The sequence below is a fragment of the Felis catus genome, chromosome X (genome assembly GCF_018350175.1).
Source record: "Felis catus isolate Fca126 chromosome X, F.catus_Fca126_mat1.0, whole genome shotgun sequence".
NCBI classification, from domain to species: domain Eukaryota; kingdom Metazoa; phylum Chordata; class Mammalia; order Carnivora; family Felidae; genus Felis; species Felis catus.
Window position 1 is genome coordinate 18,089,229 of NC_058386.1, and position 25,292 is coordinate 18,114,520.

The 25,292-nt window shown below is 39.4% G+C and overlaps 1 protein-coding gene, 1 long non-coding RNA gene and 1 pseudogene across 16 annotated transcripts in view; 2 read left to right on the plus strand and 1 right to left on the minus strand.

The window, feature by feature from the left end:
- Nucleotides 1-354: 354 nt before the first annotated feature.
- Nucleotides 355-18,909, minus strand: LOC109496459. Its single transcript, XR_002152473.2, has 3 exons — nt 18,798-18,909; nt 16,128-16,275; nt 355-478 (listed from the first exon to the last, which is right to left on the minus strand). It is a non-coding gene; the product is annotated as an uncharacterized LOC109496459 (long non-coding RNA).
- Nucleotides 3,169-4,626, plus strand: LOC101084004 (annotated as a pseudogene).
- Nucleotides 18,852-25,292, plus strand: part of MBTPS2 (membrane bound transcription factor peptidase, site 2) — a 101,800-nt gene continuing 95,359 nt past the window's right edge. For 12 of the 15 annotated variants that reach the window (XM_045051121.1, XM_045051123.1, XM_045051128.1 and 9 more), the window contains exons 1-2: nt 18,855-19,075; nt 22,402-22,550. In XM_045051121.1, coding sequence (XP_044907056.1) covers nt 19,001-19,075; nt 22,402-22,550 — 224 coding nt within the window. In that variant the 5' untranslated portion in view covers nt 18,855-19,000. Of the gene's footprint in view, nt 19,076-22,401; nt 22,551-25,292 lie in introns of all 15 variants that reach the window. The other 3 variants (XM_045051132.1, XM_045051131.1, XM_045051133.1) reach the window with 2 other exon arrangements.

Below are 25,292 nucleotides of genomic sequence, written 5' to 3' on the forward strand. Positions count from 1 at the left end.
ATAAAATAAAATAAAATAAAATAAAATAAAATAAAATAAAATAAAATAAAATAAAATGGCGGGGCTGGCTGGCTTAGTCAGAAGAGCATGTGATTCTTGATCTCAGAGTTATGAGTTTGAGCCCCACGTTGGGTGCAGTAGAGATTACTGAAAAAATAAACTTTTTAAAAATGTTTACTTATTTATTTTGAGAGAGAGAGAAAGAGAGGGAGAAAGAGAATCCCAAGCAGGTTCTGCGCTGTCAGTGCAGAGCCTGATGCAGGGCTCAATCTCATGAATTGTGAGATCATGACCTGAGCAGAAATCAAGAGTTGGACACTTAACCGACTGAGCCACCCAGGTGCCCCCCAAAAATAAATAAACTTAAAAAAAAAGATACTTGCCTTACTTTATCCAGCACTTCTAGGTGTTCTATAGAAGAAGGGCTTTCAGATTATCCAAACTGCCACATGACCCAAAAGGGAGGTCCTATGGGAGGCTAAAAAACATATAAACACAAACATGTCCATACTTCAGCCTCAGAGAGTCCCAGCCTTGCATCCAGCCAGGGCCCAGGACCAGGAGTATTCTGTTTTTTGTTTGTTTGGTCTTAAATTTTTTTAATGTTTATTTATTTTTGAAAGAGAGAGAGACAGAGACAGAGCACGAGTGGGGGAGGGGCAGAAACAGAGACTGAATCTGAAACAGGCTCCAGGCTCTGAGCTGTCAGCACAGAGCCCAATGCAGGGCTCAAACTCGGGAATGGTGAGATCATGACCTGAGCCGAAGTCGTACACTAACTGACTGAGCCACCCAGGTGGCCCAGGACCAGGGGTATTTTGAAGATGCACCATCCTCCAAGTGATTCTGATAGGTGTCTCCCCTTAAAAACCACTGGAACAGAAAATAATAAGCCTGTATCATTATAGCATGTAAGGAGACTGTTAACATTTTGCTGGAAAATAATCTCTGCCTATTTTTCAAAGGAAATGAAACCTTTATTGCATCTACAAAGATAAAATGCTTTTGCTACAGATGACTGCCTTTTGATGGTTAGTTCATTTTATAACTAATGGGATGCAGAAGAGTTTGCTGGAATTATGTATTATTATATAGTGGACAATTCCATTTTCTGAAGGGATAATAAAAAATAGATGCTTGCATAATGTTTCCTGCATGAAAACTTTGCTTGGCCAAAATTTTGCTGAGTTCTGAAAACATTTTAAAATTTTTGCATCATTTGCTTTGGCCTGTCCATATGCTGAAAACCAGTATCAGAGATTTTGACCTTTGGCAGTTTTGTAGTTGAATAGATAATAATTCGGCAATTTTTAATTGTGTCACTGATAAGATAACTGAATAATGAAGAATTTTCAGTGCCAAGTACAACTATCTAGTTTGCAGTTCTCACCAAAACCCATTAAATCCAAATGGATAAAATTTCCATTGTGAATACTGTACACATTATACAAGATTTGTCCAGAACATACAAGCTAAATTTTTTAAGTCACCTATCAGAATTATAATTACTATTGACACAACATTTGCTTTATGTAAAGGCGATAAAAATAGAAAGTTTTAAAATTAGCTTTCTGCAAATTTCTCAGTTATCAAAAAAATATTAGAAAATAAATGGAGGGGCACCTGGTTGGCTCAGTTGGTAGAGCATATGGCTCTTGATCTTGGGGTTGTGAGTTTGAGCTCCACCTTAGGTGTAGAGATTACTTTAAAAAAAATAAAATCTTGGGCTGCCTGGGTGGCTCAGTTGGTTAAGCGTCCAACTTCGGATCAGGTTATGATCTCAAAGTTCGTGGGTTTGAGCCCCACATCAGCTCTGTGCTGACAGCTCAGAGCCTGGAGCCTGCTTCAGATTCTGTGTCTCCCTCTCTCTCTGCCCCTGCCCCACTCATGCTCTGTGTCCCTCCTGCCCTTCCTCCCTCCCTCCCTCTCTCTCTCTCAAAAATAAACGTTAAAAAATCAATAAATTAATACAATCTTTTTTAATTTTATTTTTTTTAATTTATATCCAAATTAGTTATCATATAGTGAAACAATGATTTCAGGAGTAGATCCCTTAATGCCCCTTACCCATTTATCCCATCCCCCTCCCACAACCCCTCCAGTAACCCTCAGTTTGTTCTCCATATTTATGAGTCTCTTCTGTTTTGTCCCCCTCACTGTTTTTATATTATTTTTGTTTCCCTTCCCTTATGTTCATCTGTTTTGTCTCTTAAAGTCCTCATATGAGTGAAGTCATATGATTTTTGTCTTTCTCTAACTGACTAATTTCACTTAGCATAATATCCTCCAGTTCCATCCACATAGTTGCAAATGACAAGATTTCATTCTTTTTGATTGCTGTGTAATACTCCATTGTGTGTATATATATATATATATATATATATATATATATACACACACACACACACACACACACACCACATGTTCTTTATCCATTCATCCATCGATGGACATTTGGGCTTTTTCCATACTTTGGCTATTGTGGATAGTGCTGCTATAAACATGGGGGTGCATGTGTCCCTTCGAAACAGCACACCTGTATCCCATGGATAAATGCCTAGTAGTGCAATTGCTGGGTCGTAGGGTAGTTCTATTTTTAGTTTTTTGAGGAACCTCCATACTGTTTTCCAGAGTGGCTGCACCAGCTTGCATTCCCATAAAATCTTTTTTGAAAACGAAAAAAAGAATTTTCTTCTCAATTATTTTGACAACCCCCATTATAATATCTAAGTGTCTCCTTGCCCACTTGAAGCAATCAGAAGTCCATATTCTGTATACCATGATAGTTTTTTTTAAATATTTTATTTTTAAGTAATCTCTATACCCAACGTGGGGCTCAAACTCACACCACCAAAATCAAGAGTCACACACTCTACTGACTGAGCCAGGCAGGCACCTCCTGATAAGTTTTATATGAGGTATCTCATTTATTTCTTGCAAAAAACCCCTGCTCATACTATCCACATTTTATAAATGAGAAATGAAGTAATGTGTAAGATTGCACAATTGATAGGTGGTAGAGTATTGATTTGAACCTAGAGCTTGTATGTTTAAGAAAACTGCACTGTCTCTCAAAGTAAAAAAACTAAAAAGCGTCCACATAGAAGCAGCATCTTGTGTCCTTCTCGAACCTCTGTCACGTACAGCCTAATCGCCTCCAGTCCAGCCTCCACCATGTCCATCAGAACGACCCAGACCTCTGACAAGGTGTCCACCTCCAGCCCCCGGGGCCGTCAGCAGCCACTCACACATGAGTGCACTTGGCGCCTGCATCAACTCTTCAGCCTTCTCCTATATGAGCAGCAATAGCAGCTTCTGGGGTGGCCTGGGCGCCAGCATGAGTATGGTCAGGGGCTACAGCAGGGCCAGGGTTATGGGGCACATCATGCTTGTCTCTGTGAACCAGAGCCTACTGAGCCTCCTTAAGCTGGAGGTAGACCCCAACATCCAGGCTGTCAGCACCCAGGAGAAGGAGCAGAACGAGACCCTCAACAACAGGTTTGCCTCCTTCATCGGCAAGGTGAGGCACTTGGAGCAGAGCAAAATTCCGGAGACCAAGTGGAGCCTCCTGCAGCAGCAGAAAACAGCTCGGAGCAACACGGACAACATGTTCAAGAGCGACATCAACAACCCTGGGTGGCAACTGGACACATTGGGCCAGGAGAAGCTGAAGCCAGAGGTAAAGCTTGGCAACATGCAGGGACTGGTGGAGGACTTCAAGAATAAGTACAAGGAGATCAAAGAGTGTGCAGACATGGAGAATGAATTTGTCCTAATCAAGAAGGATGCAGACAAAACTTACACGAACAAGGTAGACCTGGAGTCTCACCTGGAAGGGCTCACCAACAAGATTACTTTCTTAAGGCAGCTGTATGAAGAGGAGATTCGTGAGCTACAGTTTCAGATCTCAGACACGTCCATGGTCCTGTCCACAGACAATAGCTGTTCCTTGAAACTGGAAAGCATTGTCGCCACGGTCAGGGTTCAATATGAGGACATCGCCAACTGCAGACAAGCTGAGGCCTAGACCACATATCAGATCAAGTATGAGGAGCTGCATATATTGGCTGAGAAGCACAGGGATGACTGCTATCATACAAAGATGGAGATTTCCAAGATGAGCCAGAATATCAGTCAACTCCAGGCTGAGATTGGGGGCCTCAAAGGCCAGAGGGCTTCCCTGGAGGCCTCCATTGCTGATGCAGAGCAGTGTGGGGAGCTGGTGGTTAAGGACACTAATGCCAAGCTGGCCAAGCTGGAGGCTCCCCTGCAGCAAGGCAAGCAGGATATGGTGTGGCAGCTGTGGGAGTACCACAAGCCCATGAATGTTAAGTGGGCCCTGGAGATCGGGATCGCCACCTATATACTGCAAGCTGCTGGAGGGCGAGGAGAGCCAGCTGGAGTGTGGGATGCAGAACATAACTACTCAGGTAGGCTGAGCTCAGCCTGTGGGGGCCTTAGAAGCCCTGGCCTCAACTACAGCCTGGGCTCTTTCCAGTCCAGCTTCAGATGTGGAAGGGCTCCAGTTTCTTCATCCGAGTCAGCTCCTCCAAGGCCGTGGTTGTGAAGATCAAGACCCATGATGGGAAGCTGATGTACAAATCATCTGATGTCCTGTCCAAATGAACAGTCACTGTAGTCCCTCCCACCCACCCACCCCACTCCTGAGGCTGCCATAGAGCCTTTGGGGGAAGAAGCTGTGCATGGGGAGCATCAGGAATAGGAGACCCACTAAGGCTCACCCTGGCCCTCAGCCTACCCTTGGGGTAGTCTGCTGCCCTGGGTACCCCCTCTTGCCCATGCCCCCAGCTAAAAGCCAATCCCAAATAAAGCCTCAGATGGCTCTTCCAACCCCCCTAAATTTTTTTAAATAAATTAAGACATAAAATAAAAACCTAAAAATCAAAAACACACAAATGGGAAACAAACTTAAAGAACAACCTAGGATCACAATGTTTAACATCAAGTTTCATTGGCTTGACCCTTCCAAATATATCCTAAATCCAACAACCTCTCACCCCCACTGCCTCTCACTGGGACACTGCAATCAGGGACCTCAGTGGTTCACAGAGCACAGTGTGGTCTTGGGATCAGCAGCATGAGCATCACCTGGGAACTGGTTAGAAATGCAGATTCTCTACCCCCTCTGCCACCCGAGACCTGATTACTCAGAAACTCTGGGGGATGGGAGTGGTGAGCTGTGTTTTAACAAGTTCTCCAGAGGCCTCTAGTACATAGTCAAGTTTAACAACTGGCCTAACAGAAAGATGCAGTAGTCTGTTCTTCCGACAGTTTTGTCAACTTTAGCCAGTCTTTATTGAACCATCCGTCTTTTAAGAGCTACTCTTCTGTCTTTACTGAATAAAAATTTACCTTCAAGACCACAGTGATCTTCTTCAGTTCTTCTCAAGTATGTGCTTACTTCAACAGCTGAACTAAATCTGCACAAATCCAAAACCTCAGATCTCCTGTGACCCTGAGAATTTCCAAGGCTTCATGTACCAGTCTATGCACAGAATTCTTTTTTCTTAAGTTTATTTACTTACTTAGAGAGAGAGACAGAAACAGAGAGAGCGCATGCACATGCGCACAAGTTGGGGAGGGGCAGAGAGAAAGGGAGAGAGAAAATCTGAATCAGGCTCCATGCTGTCAGCACAGAGCCCAACATGGGGCTCGATCTTAACAAACTGTGAGATCATGACTTGGGCCAAAATCAAGAGTGAGATGCTTAACTGACTGAGCCACCCAAGTGCCCCTGCACAGAATTCTTTATACTGAAGCAGAGTTTAACAATGAAAATAGTTAAAAAGGACTTCTATTCTCTGCTTGTGCCTCTCAATGAACATTAAAGGTGACTACAATTAAAGGACCAAAACTTTCAACTCCTTGTATGTCAATAATATCTCAACACAGCTTGAAGAGATGTTTTAAATATCAAGTCTGGCAAGGATATGGAGCAACTAGAACTCTCTCACATTGCTGGTAGGAATGTACATTGGTACATCCACCTTGGAAAAATATTTAACAACAAAGACTAAAGATACAGGTATGCCCATTCTATGACCCAGTAATTCCATACCTGGACATACACCCAACATAAGTGAGTGATTATATCTACCAGCACATACATATATACAAGAATTGTCATAGCATTTATAATAGACAAACACTGGAAACACTCAAATGTCTGTCAAGTATACAACAGATAAATAATTTGTGGAATACTGCAAATAACCTGATTTTAATAAAAAAAAAATGAGGGGTGCCTGGGTGGCTCAGTTAGTTAAGCGGCCGACTTCAGCTCAGGTCATGTTCTCATGGTTTGTGAGTTAGAGCCCAGCATAGGGCTCTGGGCTGACATCTCAGAGCCTGGAGCCTGCTTCGGATTCTGTGCCTCCATCTCTCTCTGTTCCTCCCCAACTCGCACTCTGTCTCTCTCTCTCAAAAATAAATAAAGACTTAAAAAATTTAAAAAATAATAAAAATTAAAAAATAACCTGCTTTTGTCACTTGCAACAATATTGATGTCTTAAAGATGTAATGTTGAGTGAAATAAAGCATACAAGAAAGAGTATATATGATTCCATTTTTATGAAGTTAAGAAAACACACAAAAACTAATGTGTGGTGATAGAAGAAACTTAGAAGAGTGATAACTTCTTAGGGAGTGGACTGGGAAGGGGATGAGGAAGACATGTGGGATGTGGGATGTTTTTTATCTTGAGCTTCATGATAGTAGACATATGTAAAAAGTCATCAAGCTCGATCCTTAAGATTTGTGCACTTGACTATACATGAGTAACATCTCAAAATAAAGGAAAAACATGAAATTAAAGAAGAATATTAAAGGGGATCTGAATCATAACTATAGAAACAGCTCTAAGAGTCAGCTTTCCTCTGCTCTCCAGTTCACTAACCAGACTCCCAAACTCTCTCTGACATCCAGCACATAGTTTTTCCTTTCTGTCTCCCTTCTTTCAACCTTAATCCCAGGTTTAACTTGGCTTTTCACTAAATCTTTTCTTCTTGCTCAGCACCACCTCTCAGGTCCATCTCTTTCTAAGTCTATCTTGCTCTCCCAATTCTGCATCCTGAAAGATCTCAAACAGGAGAGCAAAGATAAAATTCTCTTTGCTAGATAGCTATGGAGAGAGAAGTAGAGAATGCTCAGCCAGTCATGTATCTCATCTTCTCACACACTCTTAGTTATGAAGTTAATTAAACTTTCCTAGGGAAATGGTACCACTGAGTAATTATTACTCTTTAATGAGAGTGGATACCCATACAAATAACAGACTCTTCACTTAAAATGCAGTAAGCTTTGACCTTGCTCTTAGCAGTATCTACTAGCCTATACGAGGAATTCCATGCATGTTTTTGGCTGAAGATTAGAAAGCTGAAATTGGGAAACAGCAGGGCTTCTGGAGAATGGCAGAAAAGCTAAATTGCAAATTCCTAAAATATGAATATTGGCAGCACATGTCAACTTTAAAAGGAACTGGTCATGGGCACAGAGGACAGAAATAATCAATAGCACTTCCCTGGTGTAACTCGCCAATGTTAAATTTATAGTCTCTGACCATTTTTTTTCTCAACGTAGGATCTGAGAATACCTGAGGTTCAGCAGATATATTCTTAAAGATCTGCAGTAACTTATCCCTTTAGAAAAGGCCCATAGGAGGCTACCAGGGGCTGAGAGGAGTGGAGAATAAGAAGCTGTTATTTAATGGTTTCAGAGTTTCTATTTGGGATGATGAAAAAGTTCTAGAAATAGTGATGATGGTTATATACCATTGTGACTACAATTAATGCCACTGAATTGTACACTTTAAAGTGCTCGAAACAGGGATGCCTGGGTGACTCAGTCGGTTAAGTGGCCGACTCTTGTTTTCAGTTCAGGTCATGGTCTCACAGTTCATTAGTTCGACCCCCACATCAGGCTCTGTGTTGACATTGTGGCACCTGCTTGGATGCTGTCTGTCTCAAAATAAATAAAATTTTAAAAAAAGAATTTAAAATGGCTGACACTGTAATTTTTATGTTATGTATATTTTGCCACAGTTTTTAAAAAGGTCTGTAGGGACTTCCAATTCCGATAATAGGGCATATTAGCTACCCTGAAAATGTTCCTAGGACAAAAATACATGAAAGGTTAGAAAAGTCTTTTAAATATTTCATAAATGCATGATTGAGGTAGTGGAAAGTAAGTGAAATCCTCAGAGGTTTAAAAAAAATTCAAGATGAGGGGCACCTGGCTGGCTCAGTCAGAAGAGCATGCAACTCTTGATCTAGGGGTCTTGAGTTCAAGCCCCACGTTGGACATAGAGATTACTTCAAAATAAAATCTTTTAAAAAAATTCAGGATGATAAAAGGTAAATTCAGTGAGGGGGCTAAGCTCTAAAACTGGCAGCTGCCCTGATGTCATCTGCTGACCTTAGCTATTTTAAAGGACCTTCAGTAGAGACAGAAGATAACGCCCAGAGATGTGGAAACTGGGCCTCAGTGAGTGAACTAGACATGACCAATAATCCCCAGAGTGTTACCTTGAAGAAGAAACTTCGGCCTTCGCTATAGATTGAGGAGAAAAAAAAATCTCTCGTGAAATTTTTTTTCTTAAATTTTTTTAATGTTTATTCTTGAGAGAGAGAGACAGAGCATGAATAGGGGAGGAGCAGAGAGAGAGGGAGACACAGAATCCAAAGCAGGCTCCAGGCTCTGAGCTGTCAGCACAGAGCCTGATGGGGGGCTCAAACCCATGAATGATGAGATCATGACCTGATCCAAAGTTGGATGGTTAACCAACTGAGCCACCCAGGCACCCCTCTCATGAAATTTTCTGATTACAAACTGGCCTCCAAGCTTTGGAGCCTATAAGTCTTAATAATTCCTATTGCTCTTAGATTAGACTTCTTTTCCACCATCTTTTTTTAAAATGTGAAAAATCATAATAGATAAATTTTTTAGGTACAACTTCCCTAATTCATTCACCTGTTGTTCATATAACATATTTTCCAGACACATTTGCCAACAGTCTTCCTTTGGGTACTTTCTGGTGTGTTCCAGTATCCTCTTAAGGAATCATGGCCATGATGGGAAATAGTTACACAGATTTGGCTCAACCTGTACAGAGTAGAGTAGGACTATTACTGCTTGTGATTGGTGTAATACTTATCTACTACTGGATAACAAATAACTCTAAAATTTAGTGGCCTGAAACAACATTTATGATCTCACAGTTTCTGTGGGTCAGGAATCTGGGTGCAACTTAGCTGGGTCCTCTTGCTCAGGGTCTCTCACAAGAAGGCAGTCAAGTTATCAGGTGAATGGCAGTCATCTCAAGGCTCAGCAGGGGAAGAATCTGCTTCCAAACTCACTCATGCACTTGTGGATAATATTCAGTTTCTTCAGGCTGTTGGTCTAAAAGCCTCAGTTCCTCACTAGCTCTTGACCAGAAGCTGCCCCCAGTTCCTTGCCTCTCAACAGGATAGCCTGTAGCACAATAGCTTGCCTCATTAGAATAAGTAAGTGAGAAGAACCTGAGAGAGAGAGAGAGAGAGAGAGAGAGAGAGAGAGAGAATAAGGAAGATGGAAGTCATGGTCTTTTATGACCCCTCATTTTTGCAGTCTTCTATCTATCAGAAGCATATCACTAGTCCTAGCCCACACACAAAGGGAGGATTACACAAGGCATGATTACCAAGAGGCAATGATCATTGGGAGCCATTTCAGAAGCAGCCTACCACAACTGGACATCACACTTCTAATCCACCTAACTGGGACGTTAAAAAGCTGTACCTTAATGATTTGGATTTAAGTAAACCATCAGGTTAGTGGGGCTCTTAGGTACTTGGCAAAAGTAAATGTCAATCCCCTCTGGAGGAACTTACGTTAAGCTCAGGCATTAATTACTTCCACCAGACAGAATTACAACAAATAGGAGTTTGCAATAAAAAAGGAGAAAAAAAAAACCACTACCATGAGCAATAATCAGCAGACACAAACGATCAGAACTGCCAATGTTATAGCTACTGGAATCATCAGATACACAATATATAATAAACATGTTTAATATGTAGAATTGAAAATATAGCTAAGGAAGAGAAAGTTAAAAAAGCAAGCCAGATTTGAAACAAAAACAAATATAATTTCTAGAAATTAAAAATAAAATAATTAAAATTATAAAATCAATAGACTGGTCAGAACAACAGATTAAACACAACTGAAGTAAGAAATAATGAACTGAGGGGCATCTGGGTGGCTCGGTCAGTTGAGCGTCCAACTCTTGACTTCAGCTCAGGTCATGATCTCACGGTTCATGGGTTCTAGTGCCACGTCAGGCTCTGGGCTGACAGCATGGAGCCTGCTTGGGATTCTCAATCTCTCCCTCTCTCTCTCTGCCCCTCCCCTGTTGGAGTACATTTTCTCTCTCTCAAAATAAATAAATAAACTTTTTTAAAAAATGAACTGCAAGATGGATTTCAAGAAACTACTCAGAATGCAGGAAGATAAAGACATGGGAAATATTAGAGAGGGGAAAAGACATGGAGGATAAAAAGCAATTACATCTAATGGGACTTTCAACATGGGGGGGGAAGCAAGGTAAAAAGAATATTCAAAGTAAGAATGGCTAAGAATTTGCCATGTTTGATAAAGATGACAAATCCTAAAATTCAACAAGCTGAATAGTGCTGGGTACCTACCTAGCCTTCAGCTCCACATTCATCTTTCTATCCCTAGCAAAGTAGCACTGGGATTGGGTGTTTGTAAAATGCTTTTCCAGGCTCCTTTAGCAGGTGGCTTCCTCCTGGATTCTACCAATAAGAGGCACTGGTACCTAATCATAAGTAGGAAGAGGGTAATAGCAGAAGTTTTTCTCATACTTGCTCTCTTCCTTTTTCTCCTTCTGGCCACAAGCCCTTAGCCATATTTCCTCCAACCATCCAGCCCAACCATTCATGGGATGGTGGCCCCCTCCCCCACCCCCCAAGGTTCTGGTAGCATAACCTCCTCCCTTTGGTGCCTTGAACCCTAGGGATAGGCTAGCTACTTTATGCTTTCTAATCTCCCAGCTACTTCACCTTTGTTCCGCTTTTAACCTTCCACTATATGTGTAGCCAATTCCCTTATAAAATCCTCTCTGTTTTGAAGTACCTAGGATGGTTTCTGTTTTCTTGCCTGGACTCTGACCGATATGCTAACAAATTGCAAGCAAGTTAAATAAAAAGGAAATGCACATTTAGACATGCCAAAGTGGAACACTAGAAGGAAGACAGACTACCTAAAACAAGAGACAGTTAAACTGATGCCAGACTTCTCAACAGCAACAATGGAAACCAGAAAATAAGTAACATTCTCAAAATGCTGAATGAAAACAAGTTTGAAACTAGAATTATATGCCCTATGAAACTATAATCTAAAATAAGAGGGAAATCAAGATATTTTCAGACAAGCAGTAAGAGATTACTCTTAAAGCCTGCTGCGTTAAATAACAGGGACGCACTGAAGTTTGTTTAAACTTTGAAACTTGGGGTTTGGGATGTTGTTTCCCCCTGGGCCTTGCCTTTAGAAGTCCAAAAGGCTGAAGTGCAGCAAAAGATAACACTCCAGAATATACTTCTTCAGCATATTGATTATTTTAAACTATTTTTTAAGAAGCAGCAGATACAGGAGAAGCTCTGAAACTCAACAGAAGTTACCCTTTGAAAGAAACAGTTACAAGGCAAATCTCCATTTGTAGGGTTGTCTCCCTCTCTGTACCAGGAAGAGGAGAATGATTCTCAATCTCTAGAAACTCTTATCAGTGCAGAAGGCAACAACTTAAATCTGCTTAACAACCTTACCCTTGTTTATTGTGCTTTTCCTGGTAACCTCCCATAACTGGCTCCCCCCACCAACATCTTTTATCTTTAGCTGAAGATGATATTTAAAATGGTAGCCTGGTTCAGCTGAACACTAGCCAAGGCCACCAGCATCATTTCAAACAACTTCTGACTGGAGAGGATCGCGGGTGTGAGATGTTTGTCATAAATAAATAACAAAAATAGCAAAAAATAAAAATAAAGTGATAGCCTGGGCCATTTCAAGAAGTTACTCAGTTTTCCTGGATCTTTCCCATGTATATAGGAGGTATACACATTATTAAACTTCTGTTTGCTTTTCTCCTGTTAATCTTTTAGGGGGGGGGGGCGGGGCTCTTAGCCAAGCACCTAGAAGGGTAGGGAAAATTATTTTTCCTCCCCTATATGGCCAAATGCCTACTTCAACATCATTTCTGGAATCTCTAAAAATGTGCACAACCAGTGATCATATGATGGAGTAGGTATCATCATATATAATTTGTGAAACAATGTCAATAATATGAATAAGGTGTGTCACTTGCATGTATTGAAAATATTCACTTTCTTTTTTATTTATTTAAACAAAATTTTTTAACGTTTATTTTTGAGAGACAAAGCGTGAATGGGGCAGGGGCAGAGAGAGAGGGAGACACAGAATCCAAAGTAGGCTCCGGGCTCTGAGCTCTCAGCACAGAGCCTGATGCGGGGCTTGAACCCACGAACTATGAGATCATGACCTGAACCAAAGCCGGACACTTAACCAACTTAGCCACCCAGGCACCCCAATATTCACTTTCAAACATACACAGATTCTAAAATAACTTGAGGTGAAAAGATTTTTTATGTATTTTCTAAGGTTAAATCCATCACTTGATTAGCAAATGTATACCCATTACTGAAGAGTAAAATGCTGTGATAATTATAATTTTTAAAACTATTAAGCTTATGTAGAAAACCAGTTAAGAATCTACATTGCTTGGCTTTTGCTAGGTTATGCTGTGGCAACGAACTCTAAAACTCTAACAACTGTATTTAATTTTTTGTTCTTCACTTCCACTTAGGTTACAAGCCTTACAAGAAAAAAGTGTCACTAAGGAATTCTTCACATCTTGCAGGAAATCAGTTTGCCACTTCAAAATTTCACAAGTAGGAAAAATTCCAAAGTCCTGTTCAACAGCATCCTTGATAAATCATCTTCAATTTATATATAAAAATAATATAAAGTTTATGAAGAATAAAGAAAGTATTAAAGCAAAATGAGATCTCAAAACCACATTTTATTGCCACTTATTAAATTTCAAAATAATAGGCTTCTTGAGAAAGCTTTAGGAAGAGAATTCCTTATAGTTCTATGCCTAGGGAAGCTAAAAGTAAAAGAAAAATCTTATTGACAATATTACTATAGACCATAGGTCAGCATGCTTTTTCTTTTAAGGACCAGATTAACATTTTAGGCTTTGCAGGCCATTAGGTGTCTGTCACAACTATTCAACTCTGTTGTGGTGCAAAACTACCAGGGATAATACACAAACAGAGGAGGATGGCTGTGTTCCAATAAAACTTTATTTACAAAACTGGCAGTGGGCTAGATTTGAGCCTTAGGCCATAATTTGACATCTCCTACTAGATACTATAAACTATTTTCAGTAGTTGAAGATGAAGGATTTTTTTGCATTTGCTGAATCTATAAATGCTAGTTTTTAAGTTCCTTCTAAAAAATGTTTTCTCAAAAAAGTCCTCGAGTAGTATTCTGCTGTAGATGAAAAGGCCATGATACTGTTAAATGTGCTACCTTATCTAGGACATGAGACATTTGGATATGCAGAAACAACTACAGGTCATATTTAAGTCTGATGAAATGATAGTTTAATAATGAATTAAACTCTGCTGCTGTTCGGTTGTTCAGAGACTGCTGAGGCCTCACGCAGCTATCAACATAATACATTCTGACTGAAGAGCTACTTATAGGATGGAAAATCAGTTTTACAATGTGCCAACTATTATTAATAATAGAACAGACATGCTAAAGGCTGAAAGTGATTTAGGAATCAGAAGTATACAGTGTTTTGTTCAATCACACTTTAGTGCTATAATCAGAAAGCAGTTATCACTGTCTATAAGCAGAAGGATAGTGAGCCACTTCCTCATACTTCAGTCAAAGACAAAAGTACACGATGTCCAAAGACTTTGGAATTGCCTTGTCATACATTTGACAAGATGTTGAAACAACATGGAATAGCAGCCACTACATGTTTAAAAGCCATCCTAAACAAAACCAAACTAATATGCTTTTTAGATGGAAACACTATATCTTATTAAAACTGCAGAGAAAGTACTTTGCTTGCTGGAACCTGAGGAAGAAGTAACCAAACTGATGCTTTCAGAGTACAAGTACTTCTTACATGATAGCTGCTGAAAAGATTCTCTTCTCACTCCAGAAAGATGCAGACATTCATGTACATGAAATGAAAATGAAATGCAGATGGAAAAACCTAGATGACTGGTTTCTTGAAAGCCAATTATATTGCTCTATTTGCACATTTTTAGAGCCAAGGTTTATAAGTACAAACATTATTTACATGAATGTAAAGCAGCAATTGCTGGTAAAAAAATCTACATATATTAGGAATAAAACATAAGTGAAGGCAGCACTTTCAGAATAGATTCATAAAATATTTTCTTCAACTGGTACTAGAAACTTCCATTTGTGGGACTGCTTCAACCAAACTGCACCACCTTCAGGAACCATACCAGGACTAAGATTTAAAATGAGGAAGTCTTTGCCTTGGTTGGTTCCTATTAAAGAGAAAGGGAAGGCTTAATAAATTGTGTGGCCGCATCAATACTAGCAGTACCCCATAATGGCAGCACTAAGCAAACATTATGTGCGATTATACCCTCCGTAGGTGAAAGTGAATATCTACTTCCGTGGTAGATAATGCTACTGTTTATTTCCAGGTATTCTTCTCTCCTTCCAGGTGATTACACTCCCTCTGCCCTTTGCATTAAGCACAACTATTTGACTACTTTTGGCTAATGAAACATGAGTGGAAGTAATGTGTGCACCTCTGGGCTGTAGCACTTCACTGCCAGGGGTAGCTACTCTAGTCTTCTCTTTCTCTGTTGTAGTGAACTCTGAAGCTCATTGTGAGATGTAAGCATGATAAAATGATGGAGTATCCACCAGCGTGCCAGCCCATGATGGATACATAGTAGAAACAAAAAATAATTCTTTGTTGTTTTTAGCCCCTGGGATTTTGGAATTTGTTACCCAAGCATGATAACCTAGCTCATTCTGACTAGTATAATTTAGTGTCATAAATGCACAGTGTAATGACCTGAGAATCAAACTATCAGCTCACACTGATAAGAAATAAATATTCCATTGGGGCGCCTGGGTGGCTCAAGTCATGATCTCACAGCTCCTGAGTTCGAGCCCCACATTGGGCTCTGTGCTGACAGCTCAGAGCCTGGAGTCTGCTTTGGATTCTGTGTCTCCCTCTCTTTCTACCCCTGCTCCGCTCATGCTCTGTCTCTGTCTCAAAAATAAATAAACATTAAAAAAATTTTTAATAAATAAATAAATAAATATTCCAGGGGTGCCTGGGTAGCTCAGTCGGTTAAGAGTCCGACTTCGACTCAGATCATGATCTCACGGTCCATGGGTTCCAGCCCCGCATCAGGCTCTGTGCTGGCAGCTCAGAGCTTAGAGCTGCATCGGATTCTGTGTCTCCCTTTCCCTTCCCCTCCCTGCTCATGCTCGCTCTCTCTCTCTCTCTCTCTCAAAAATAAATAGGCATTAAAAAAATTTTTTTAATTCCAGCATAAAACATCAAACTTTATTTAAAAATCTGAATACTAATGTTTTTAATAATAAATTAATAATAATATTTTAAAATAAATATCTAATGCTATATTTCATGATGATTCTGGTATCTCGGAAGTTCATTATATGATTATATATTTTGCTTCAGCCAAATATTGATTTTTAATTTGAGGCTATTTTGCATTCAGCCAAAATAAAAATCTAGTGCCCCCTCTAAAAATAATACAATAAATTAAAATTGTATGAATAAAAGTTTGTCTCTGTGTCCTTTATTTAAAATTGTTACCTGACAGGGGCCTCTGGCTGGCTCAGTTAGTAGAGCATGTGACTCGATATTGGAGTTGTGAGCCCAAACAACACATTAGCTGTAGAGCTTCCTTAAATACATACATACATACATAACTGAAAGAAACCCGAAATGATCTGTAAATTACATCACAAATTTATTTGAAGGAAAAAAATACCTCGATCTTATGGAATTCAGGCAGTTTTTAGCCTCCATCTTGCATCCTCTAGCTGGTCTCTTCAGCTGCCACCAGCTGGCTTCCACTACTGATAAGTTCCAGAAACCAGCAGGATTCAATTCAATGTTTTGTTTTGACTGCTGGGTCCCTGTTGAGAACACCAAGTCAGCTGAATAAGTAAATTTTTAGGGTGGGAACAGAAAAACACAATCAACTCATTTCCAACATATTTTGGGTAATCAGATGGCCACACAGTAGCTGGTACTTGTCCCAGCAAGGAGCCTAGACAAGGCTTCAGCCTAACAAAAAGATTTTAAGTTAATATTCTCTTCCAAGGGAAGAACAGTGTTAAAAACTACAGTCATTATGTAAGAATGAACAAAGGTCAGTTCAAACACAACAGCCTACCTACAGTCTTTGTGTAGTTTTAAGCATTAATAGCTTCAGAATTACTAATTCTACAAACTTAAAACATCATTTGAAAGTAAAAATACCTAAATTTCTTTCATGCTTTAGTCTTGGGAATTTTTGAAGAATAAACGTATTTCAATTTTTTGTTTCAATGGTTGTTATCTTCAGTTGATAGACTAAAGAACTTGAAATTTAAAGTTATTCAAAATTCACAAAATGAAATAAATGTAAAAGAAATTTAAATAAACTTTCAAGTGATGGTTTTTACAAGTTTACAGCAATTATACTTCTGAAATTATCAAAACCTAAAACTGCACTAGGACTGTCAGGGCACCTGTACATGGAAAACTGTGTGGTCACAGAGTGCTTGAATATAAACTTTCATAATTTACACCCAGTTATGTCCAACATAAGTTGAAATATTTTGTAACAACACATATCCATACATATATGCAAAGAAATGTAAAACTGAGTCATAAGATCTCTTGAAGGTAGAAGGACATGGTGTTAAATCATTAAAACTTTAGGAAAAGGATAGAAAAATAAGACAAATTAGTAGCAATATCTGTCATACAGCTTTCTAGTATTATACTATCATTTTTTTTTCTTTGGGGGCTGTTGAGGGTCCATTTTTATTTGGGATACTTGTTATTAAATACTATTATGTTCTCGATATTAGTACTGGTATTATTATTGCTAATGATGCTTTTCCAGAAAAGTTAACTTACAAAGACATGAACATTAAGAGAGAATGCAGAAAAACACTCTATGAGTTTTCCTTCCCATCAGAAGTCATCCAGTTCAGTGATTCTCAATCTTGCCTGCACAATGGAATGACCTAAGGAGCTTCAAAAAAAAAAAAAAAATACTGACCCTTGGGTCCCACTCTGAGATTGATTCAATTAGTCTAGGCTGCAAAAAGGCATCCGAAATTTTAAAAGCCCTGCGATGATCCTTTTATACAGTCAAAGGCTCAGCACCACTACTCTAGGTCAATATATAATCATATATAGATAGGCATAAAAATCTGTGCAAATATTCAGAGCTCCAATTTTTAAAACATAGCACCAATCTCAAATTATATTATGGAAGGGGTTGCTAAATGAACCTAATCTAATCAACATGGATGAATCTCAAAAATACTACGTTGAGCTAAATAAGCCAAACACCAAATTGTGTACTGATTGTATGGCTCTAGTTACATAAAGTTTAAATAAATTAGAACGGGGGTAAGGGGGCAAGTACTGACTGGGAAGGGACAGGAAGGAAATTTCTGAGATGAAAACGTTCTCTGTGTTGATTAGGATAGACAGACATATACAGTTATCAAAACTAATAGAAATGGACAGTTGAGACCTGCATTATGGTTTAGTTATATGTAAATTACACTTCAATTTTTAAAAATAGAAGAAACACAATTAACTTAAATCTGGATACCTATGACAGGGTTTAAGAGGTGAAGATGATTATTACTTCAGATGACCCCAACCTCTCACTAGCTTAAAAGGAATGGCATTTGTTTCCTTTATCCCAAGAAATTTTCCACTTTCCCTTGTGATTATTTTTCTCTTAGTCCGTTATTTTAAAATGTATTGTTTAATTTCCACATATTTGTGGATTTCCCAAGTTTTCTTCTATTATTGATTTCTAAATTTAGATTGTGGTCAGATAATATATTCTGTACTCCTTCAGTCTCTTTAAATTATTGAGAATTATTTTATGGCACAATATGTTGTCTATCTTAGAGAATGTTTCATGTGCACTTAAAAAGAATGTGTATTCTGTTGTTGAACATAGTGATCTAAATATGTCTATTAGATATAGTTGGTTTACAGTGTTGTTCAAGTTTTCTATTTCCCTAATCTTCTAATTATGGTTTTAATTATTGCTGTATTATTAAAAATGAAGTATTGATGTCTCAAAATATTATTTTTGAATTGTCTTCTTCAGTTCTGTTGATTTCTGCCTCACATGCTTGTTAAGTAAATATACATTTATAATTCTTAGATATTCTTGAATGATTGACCTTTTTATCATCATAAAATGTCCTTTGTATCTATTAATAATTTTGTCATAAATCCTATTCCATTTGGAAAAAAAAAAAAAGGAATGGCAAACCCAAGGCCAGAACCAGAGAGTATAGATAGCCAACAGCAGGGAGGGCCAAAGCCTAAGAAATCGCTAGAGGGCTGGCAGCAGGAGCCCAGCAAACACCCAGACCTCAGCGCCCCAGTGTCCCATGGAAATAAGCCCCCGCACCCTTTTCCGGTGCGTACAAGTCCGTCTGTGTGTGCTATTCGAAAGCGTCCGGAGGGAAACGGCGACACCGCGCGAAAGGAACCGGTGGCAGCTTGGTTCCTGCGCGGATGCTGGGGCTGTAGGCGCCGAGCTTTCAGCTGGTTGCAGCTCCCAGGGAGGAAGACGCCGGGGCTCGCCTTCCCTACGCTGCCTCCGCCACTGCCATGATTCCGGTGTCGCTGGTGGTAGTGGTGGTGGGCGGCTGGACTGCCGTCTACCTGACCGACTTGGTGCTGAAGGTGAGGGCCTCGGGCCTAAAGCCGAAGCCCGCGGTGTCCAGGGCTGAGGCGCAAGGCCCGAGGCCTTTTCTCTTCCCCTGCCTCGCGCCTCCCGGGCTGGAAGCCGCGCGGCCGATACCCACGTGCGCCTTTCCGCGTGGCGCCCCGGCCTCGTGGAGTAAATAAAACACCACGGGGCCCAGGCAGGGGTGTGGCGGTCTGCACAGCTACCGCAGTCGCATTGCGGGGCAGTGCAGGCCCCGCCGCTTTCGGGGCCTCCTGCCCGGGAGGCGCCAGTAGTGGGTTTGGGGGGGGGGGGGGGCCGGGCCGATACCACACCCCGCGGCAGTGCACCTGGGAGGAAAATAAAAAGTCACTTAGGAAAGGCATTGTTTTCCCTCATTGTCTTTAAGGCCACGGCCCTCCAAAGACTCTCGTACTGGAATGAATCTAAATCAAGTTGTAATTTAAACCTGTAGTCTCAAACTTTAAAGTGCATACAATCATCTAGGGTTCCTGTTTAAATTCGAATTCTGATTAATCAGGCTTGGGGCGGGGCCTGTGATTCCGCGTTTGTAACCAGTTCCCATGTGCTACCAATGCTGTTAGTCTATGGACCATACTTCAAAGTAGCATCATCAGGTAACAGGATTTAGATAGCTAGTTTCTGACTCCTCCACTTCTAATCTGCACCCTGTACCCACCCCACACATACGCCCTGGGTGTACGGTCCACTCGAGTTACTTGGGAAGGGTAGCAAAAATTCTGCACAATTGTCTGACCACATGCTTCTAGCAACCTTTGGAATTGAATGGGGGAGGTGGGGCGGGGAGGTAAAGTCATTATACAGAGTTTATTCCACAATACCGTTCTCAAATGTTTAATAAAACCTTCATGTTATGAATACCGTTTTAAATAGAATATTATAATTTAGTATTGTGTGCTTTACGTGTAACAGTAAAATGAAATGATACTTGTGCTTTTTTTGTTGCATTTAAATTTGCAAAGTGAGGAGATTATAGAGTCTTTAGAACAACGGCTGAGTTCAGCCACTTCCTAGCCTTTGTGCCTTGGCCAAATTACTCTCTGTGCCTGGGTTTCTTCATTTTCAAAAAGTAAGGATCTTCTGAGATAGTAGAAAGGATTACGTTAGCTCACACTCGTAAAGGTTTGCTACTTCACCTGAAATTCAAGAACCAGCAGCTCTTGCGTCGTCAGGGAGCTCTTCAGAAATGTACAATCTCAGCCCTCTCCCTGACCTACAGAATCAAAATCTGAATCTTTACCAGATCCTTTGGTGCTTCCTCTGCAGGTACTTGGCATAGTGTTTAGCCTATCATAAGCAGTACAGGCCACTGCTTCCTTGAACAGTGATTTTATTGTCTAGGAAAAACAAAGCCACATCATTTCCTCATGTTGCATATGTGACAAAAATCCAAAATAAAGGGCATCTGGGTGGCTCAGTCAATTAAGCATCAGACTCTTGGTTTCAGCTCAGGTCATGATCTCACAGTTCGTGAGTTCAAGCCCTGCATCAGTCTCTGTGCTGACGGCATGGAGCCTGCTTGGGATTCTCTCTCTCCGTCTCTCTCTGCCCCTCCTTTGTGCTTGCTCTCTCTCTCTCTCTCTCTCTCTCTCTCTTTCAAAATAAATAAACTTAAAAAAAATTTTAATCCAAAATAAGAAGAACTTTTCAAACCTCTCCAGTCTCTGGTCAAGTGTGTGAGGTGATGAGGTTACTTTAATTTCAGTAACAACCCCTAGATCCCCAACAGAGTACTATTCCTTGAGCAAAAGACCTCACTCTCACTCAGAGTCACTGTCTGGGCAATGGAGAGACCTCAAGCTTTAGGAGTCTGTACCTTCAGCTTCTCTGCTTCTAACTTGATCTGCTGTTCCACGTTTGGTTCTTCTAGGATTTCCTCAGTAGACATCTACTGAAGGGGCGTGTCACTCTACTTTTCTAAGTCTCAGAAAACAAGCAGGTTGAAAAACTTCACCTGAAGACTGAGAACAGAGAACATTATAGATCCAAAGACAAACGGATACCTGTATCAGTCAGGTCATTTTTTATGATTGTGATAGGACTGAAATATCTTACAAACAAATTCCTCAAATGGATGGGCATCAATATGATAAAATACTTAACTGTATTTACTGTGACTGAGGGGTAAAAGGGGTCATTGTCAAGGTATATAAAACAACCTTATATCATCCAAAATCCTACATTACTCAAGGACTTCAAACTTCCCTAAAGATAAAACTTGTTCGGGTGTGTATAAGCAGCTATCCCATCAACCCTGAAAAATGTAAGTTATTAAGAACAATTTGGTTTTATAAAAGTTTTGTACTTCCACATGATCAAAGGCAGCTTAAGGTCTCAGAGTGGTTGCTAAGAGGATAGAAAGCACTGATTGCAGCTAATCTCTCCTCTGAGTTGGATTGGTTGGAGGTCTTTTTAGATTATAACACAAGACCTCTTTCTGTGATAACAAGGCTTCTAGACCTCTGCTGTCCAGTGTGGGAGCCACTAACTACATGTGGTCATGGAGCATTTGAAATGGGGCTGGTCTAAATTTGAAATGTGCTGTAACACACTGCATTCAAAGACTTACGTACAAATAAGTAAATGAAATGTAAAGTATTTAAATAGGTTTTTTATATAGATTACATACTGAAATGATAATATCTTGGATATTTTTAGTTAAAAAGTATGTTTAAATTAATCTGTTTCTGTTTACTTTTTTAAATCAGCTACTAGAAAATTTAAAATTACATATGTGCCTTGCATTTGTGGCTCACATATGTCTATTGGACAGCGCTGTTCTAACTTTGACAGACTTTTTCTGTAAAGGGCCAGATGATAAGTATTTTAGCCTTTGTGAGCCACATAGGCTCTCTGATACATATTCTTGTTTTTTTGTTGTCTTTAACCCCTTAAAAGTATAAAAACTATCCTTAGCCCATAGGCTATACAAAGAAACAGGCTGTATGGGGCACTTGGCTGGCTCAGTTGATAGAACATGCAACTCTTGATTTCAGGGGCTGTGAGTTTGAGCCCCACATCGGGCGTAGAAATTACCTAAAAAACAAAAAAACAAAACAAAACAAAAAAAACAGGCTGTAGACCACATTTGGCCTACAGGCCATAGTTTGCCAGACTCTAACCTCAACAGACCAGCTAGTCTGAGATCTTTAATATCCTGAAAAGAAACATACAGCTTTAAAATTATAAGTATTTGGGCAGTCAGTATCTTCCTTTCCTGTAGAAAAGACTTCTTTTTGATTTTCTTAAACATCATACATGTTCTTCAAAACTGAGTGATGTGGAACTTTTTCTCTCCTAGTCATCTGTGTATTTTAAGCATTCTTATGAAGACTGGTTGGAAAACAATGGATTGAGCATCTCCCCATTTCACATAAGGTGGCAAACTGCTGTTTTCAATCGTGCCTTTTACAGTTGGGGACGGCGGAAAGCGAGGATGCTTTACCAGTGGTATTCTTCATTTTTCTTTTTGGTTTAAAGTAATCATTGTGATCATGAGAAATGCTTGTCAAATGAACTATTTCCATCATTTTCAATCTACTGAGTTTTAAAATATTGACAGTATAAAACGTCTGGTTTTCTATAAACTTAAATGGGATTACATCATTGTGCTTTTGCATACATCAAAAATCAAGGTTCTATACCTTATCTGGATAGTAGTACATGGGTGCACACGTAAAAATTCAGTGAGCAGTACATTTGACACTTGTGCACTTTACTGTGTGAGTTATTCACTAATAGAAATGCCAAAAAATTGGAACATTTTCCATCATGAAATTAATTCTGTAGAATTCTGTCCCCTATCATAACACATAGAAACAAGGGTCCTGGGAGTCATAGGATACCCAAAAGTTTTCAGGCTTTCCCCTATACTTCTTTTCTGATAGTCCTCCTGGGTAATGGTATTTAAAATATTTCACAGCCAGTAAAGCATATGCACAAACCACTAGGCAAAATGATCAGCCAGATTTTAGCAGCAGGGTTCTGGAGTCCCCTGGCCATGCCAGGTATACTCCTTTTAAGTTATTATTTTTTTTAATCAAGGAGCATATAGTTTATTGTTAGGAGGTTTATAATGATCTCTGGGCCACCCTAAGGACCAACACATTTTGTAGTTGACAGAATTTCTAGTATGGGTGTAAAGGGCCTTTGTCTAAATTCCTTTTTGCTAAAATTTTAGCACCACATGTTACAGAGCTAAATGTAAACAGGTCATTAAAAAGCAGAAAATGCAATAGCAAATCAAAGCAAGCAAAATAGAAGGAAATAATAAAGAGCAGAAATCAGAGAGATAAAAACTATACAGTAAAGAAAATCAGCAAAGCCAAATGTTGGTTCTTTGAAAAGATTAATAAAACTGATAAACCCTTTCCATAATTCTGAAGAGGAAAACACAAGTAACAAAAATCAGAATTGAATGGTTAGTATAAAAAAGATAAGTAACAAGCGTTATTGAGGATGCTGAGAAAAGGGAACCCTCGTGCACTATTGATGGTAATATAAATTGGTGAAACCACTGTGGAAAACAATATGGAGGTTCCTCAAAAATATTAACAACTGAAATACCACCAGATGGTAGCTACACTTGTGGTGAACATAGCATAATGTATAAACTTGTTGAATCACTATGTTGTACACTGAAACATAGTGTGTCAACTATACTTCATTGTGTGTCAACTGTACTTCAATTAAAAAAAAAAAAGAGGGGCGCCTGGGTGGCGCAGTCGGTTAAGCGTCCGACTTCAGCCAGGTCACGATCTCGCGGTCCGGGAGTTCGAGCCCCGCGTCAGGCTCTGGGCTGATGGCTCAGAGCCTGGAGCCTGTTTCCGATTCTGTGTGTCCCTCTCTCTCTGCCCCTCCTCCGTTCATGCTCTGTCTCTCTCTGTCCCAAAAATAAATAAATGAAAAAAAAAATTAAAAAAAAAAAAAGAAATACCATATGATCTAGTAATTCCACTAATGGATATTTACCCAAAGAAAACAAAAACACTAATTCAAAAAGATATATACACCACTATGCTTATTGCAGCATTATTTACAATAGCTGTGATACAGAAGCAACCCAAGTGTCCGTCAATAGATGAATAGATAAAGAGGATGTGGTATATATACACAGTGGAATATTAACCATAAAAAAGAATGAGATCTGGCCATTTGCAACAACAAGGATGGAACTAGAAGGTATTATTCTAAGCAAACTAAGAGAAAGAAAAATACCATATGATTCCATTTATATACGGAATATAAAAAATAAAACCAATGAAGAGCCAAACAAAATATGCAGAGACTTAAATACAGACAACAAATTGGTAGTTACCAGAGGGGAGGTAGGTAGGGGTATGGGTGAAATAAATAAAGGGGTTTAAGACATACAAACTTACAGTTACAAAATAAGTCACAGAGATGAAAAAGTACAGCACAGGGAATATAGTCAATAATACTGTAACAACATTGTATGTCGACTACACTGTACGTGATGAATCTTGAATAATGTATAGAATCAATATGTTGTACACTTGAAAGTAATGCAACAGTGTATGTTAATTGCACTTCAATTTTTAAAAAATCAGAATTGAGAAAAGGGAACACGATTGCAGATTCCATGTACATTTTTTCAAAATGAAACGATTGTGAACAACTCCATGCCTATAAATTTGACAATGTAGACAAAATGGACAAGTTTGTTGAAAAACACAACTTACCAAAAAGTGAAGAAATGTAATAGATTATTCCCAACTATAGAAGGGTAATTTGTAATTATTGTAATTATTAAAACAGTAGAAGAAGGAAACTGTTGTTAAATTTTACCATGTTAATATTTAAGCTCATCACAAAATAATAGCTAAAATGCAAACAAAAGAATTGTAGATAAAAAAGAAATGGATGTCTGTAATGTCAGAAGAGCTTTTATAATTATGTGAGAACAAGATCAAAACAATTCTGTGTAAATGGACAAAAGAGAGGAAAGAAACTTTATTGGGAACAATATTCAGCCTCTTCAGTTATGCGAGAGTTGTAAATTACTACAACTGCTTAAAAGAGACCAGTGCCTGTGTTTCAGTCATGTATCTCAAGTTCAGGTAGGAAAATGAAGCAGAGTTATTGAAATTTTTAGCCATTATTTTGAAGCTATGAAATGTGGCTGGTCAATAAATTTGCTAACCCGTGAATTTTGAGGAAGTGTATGTTTAT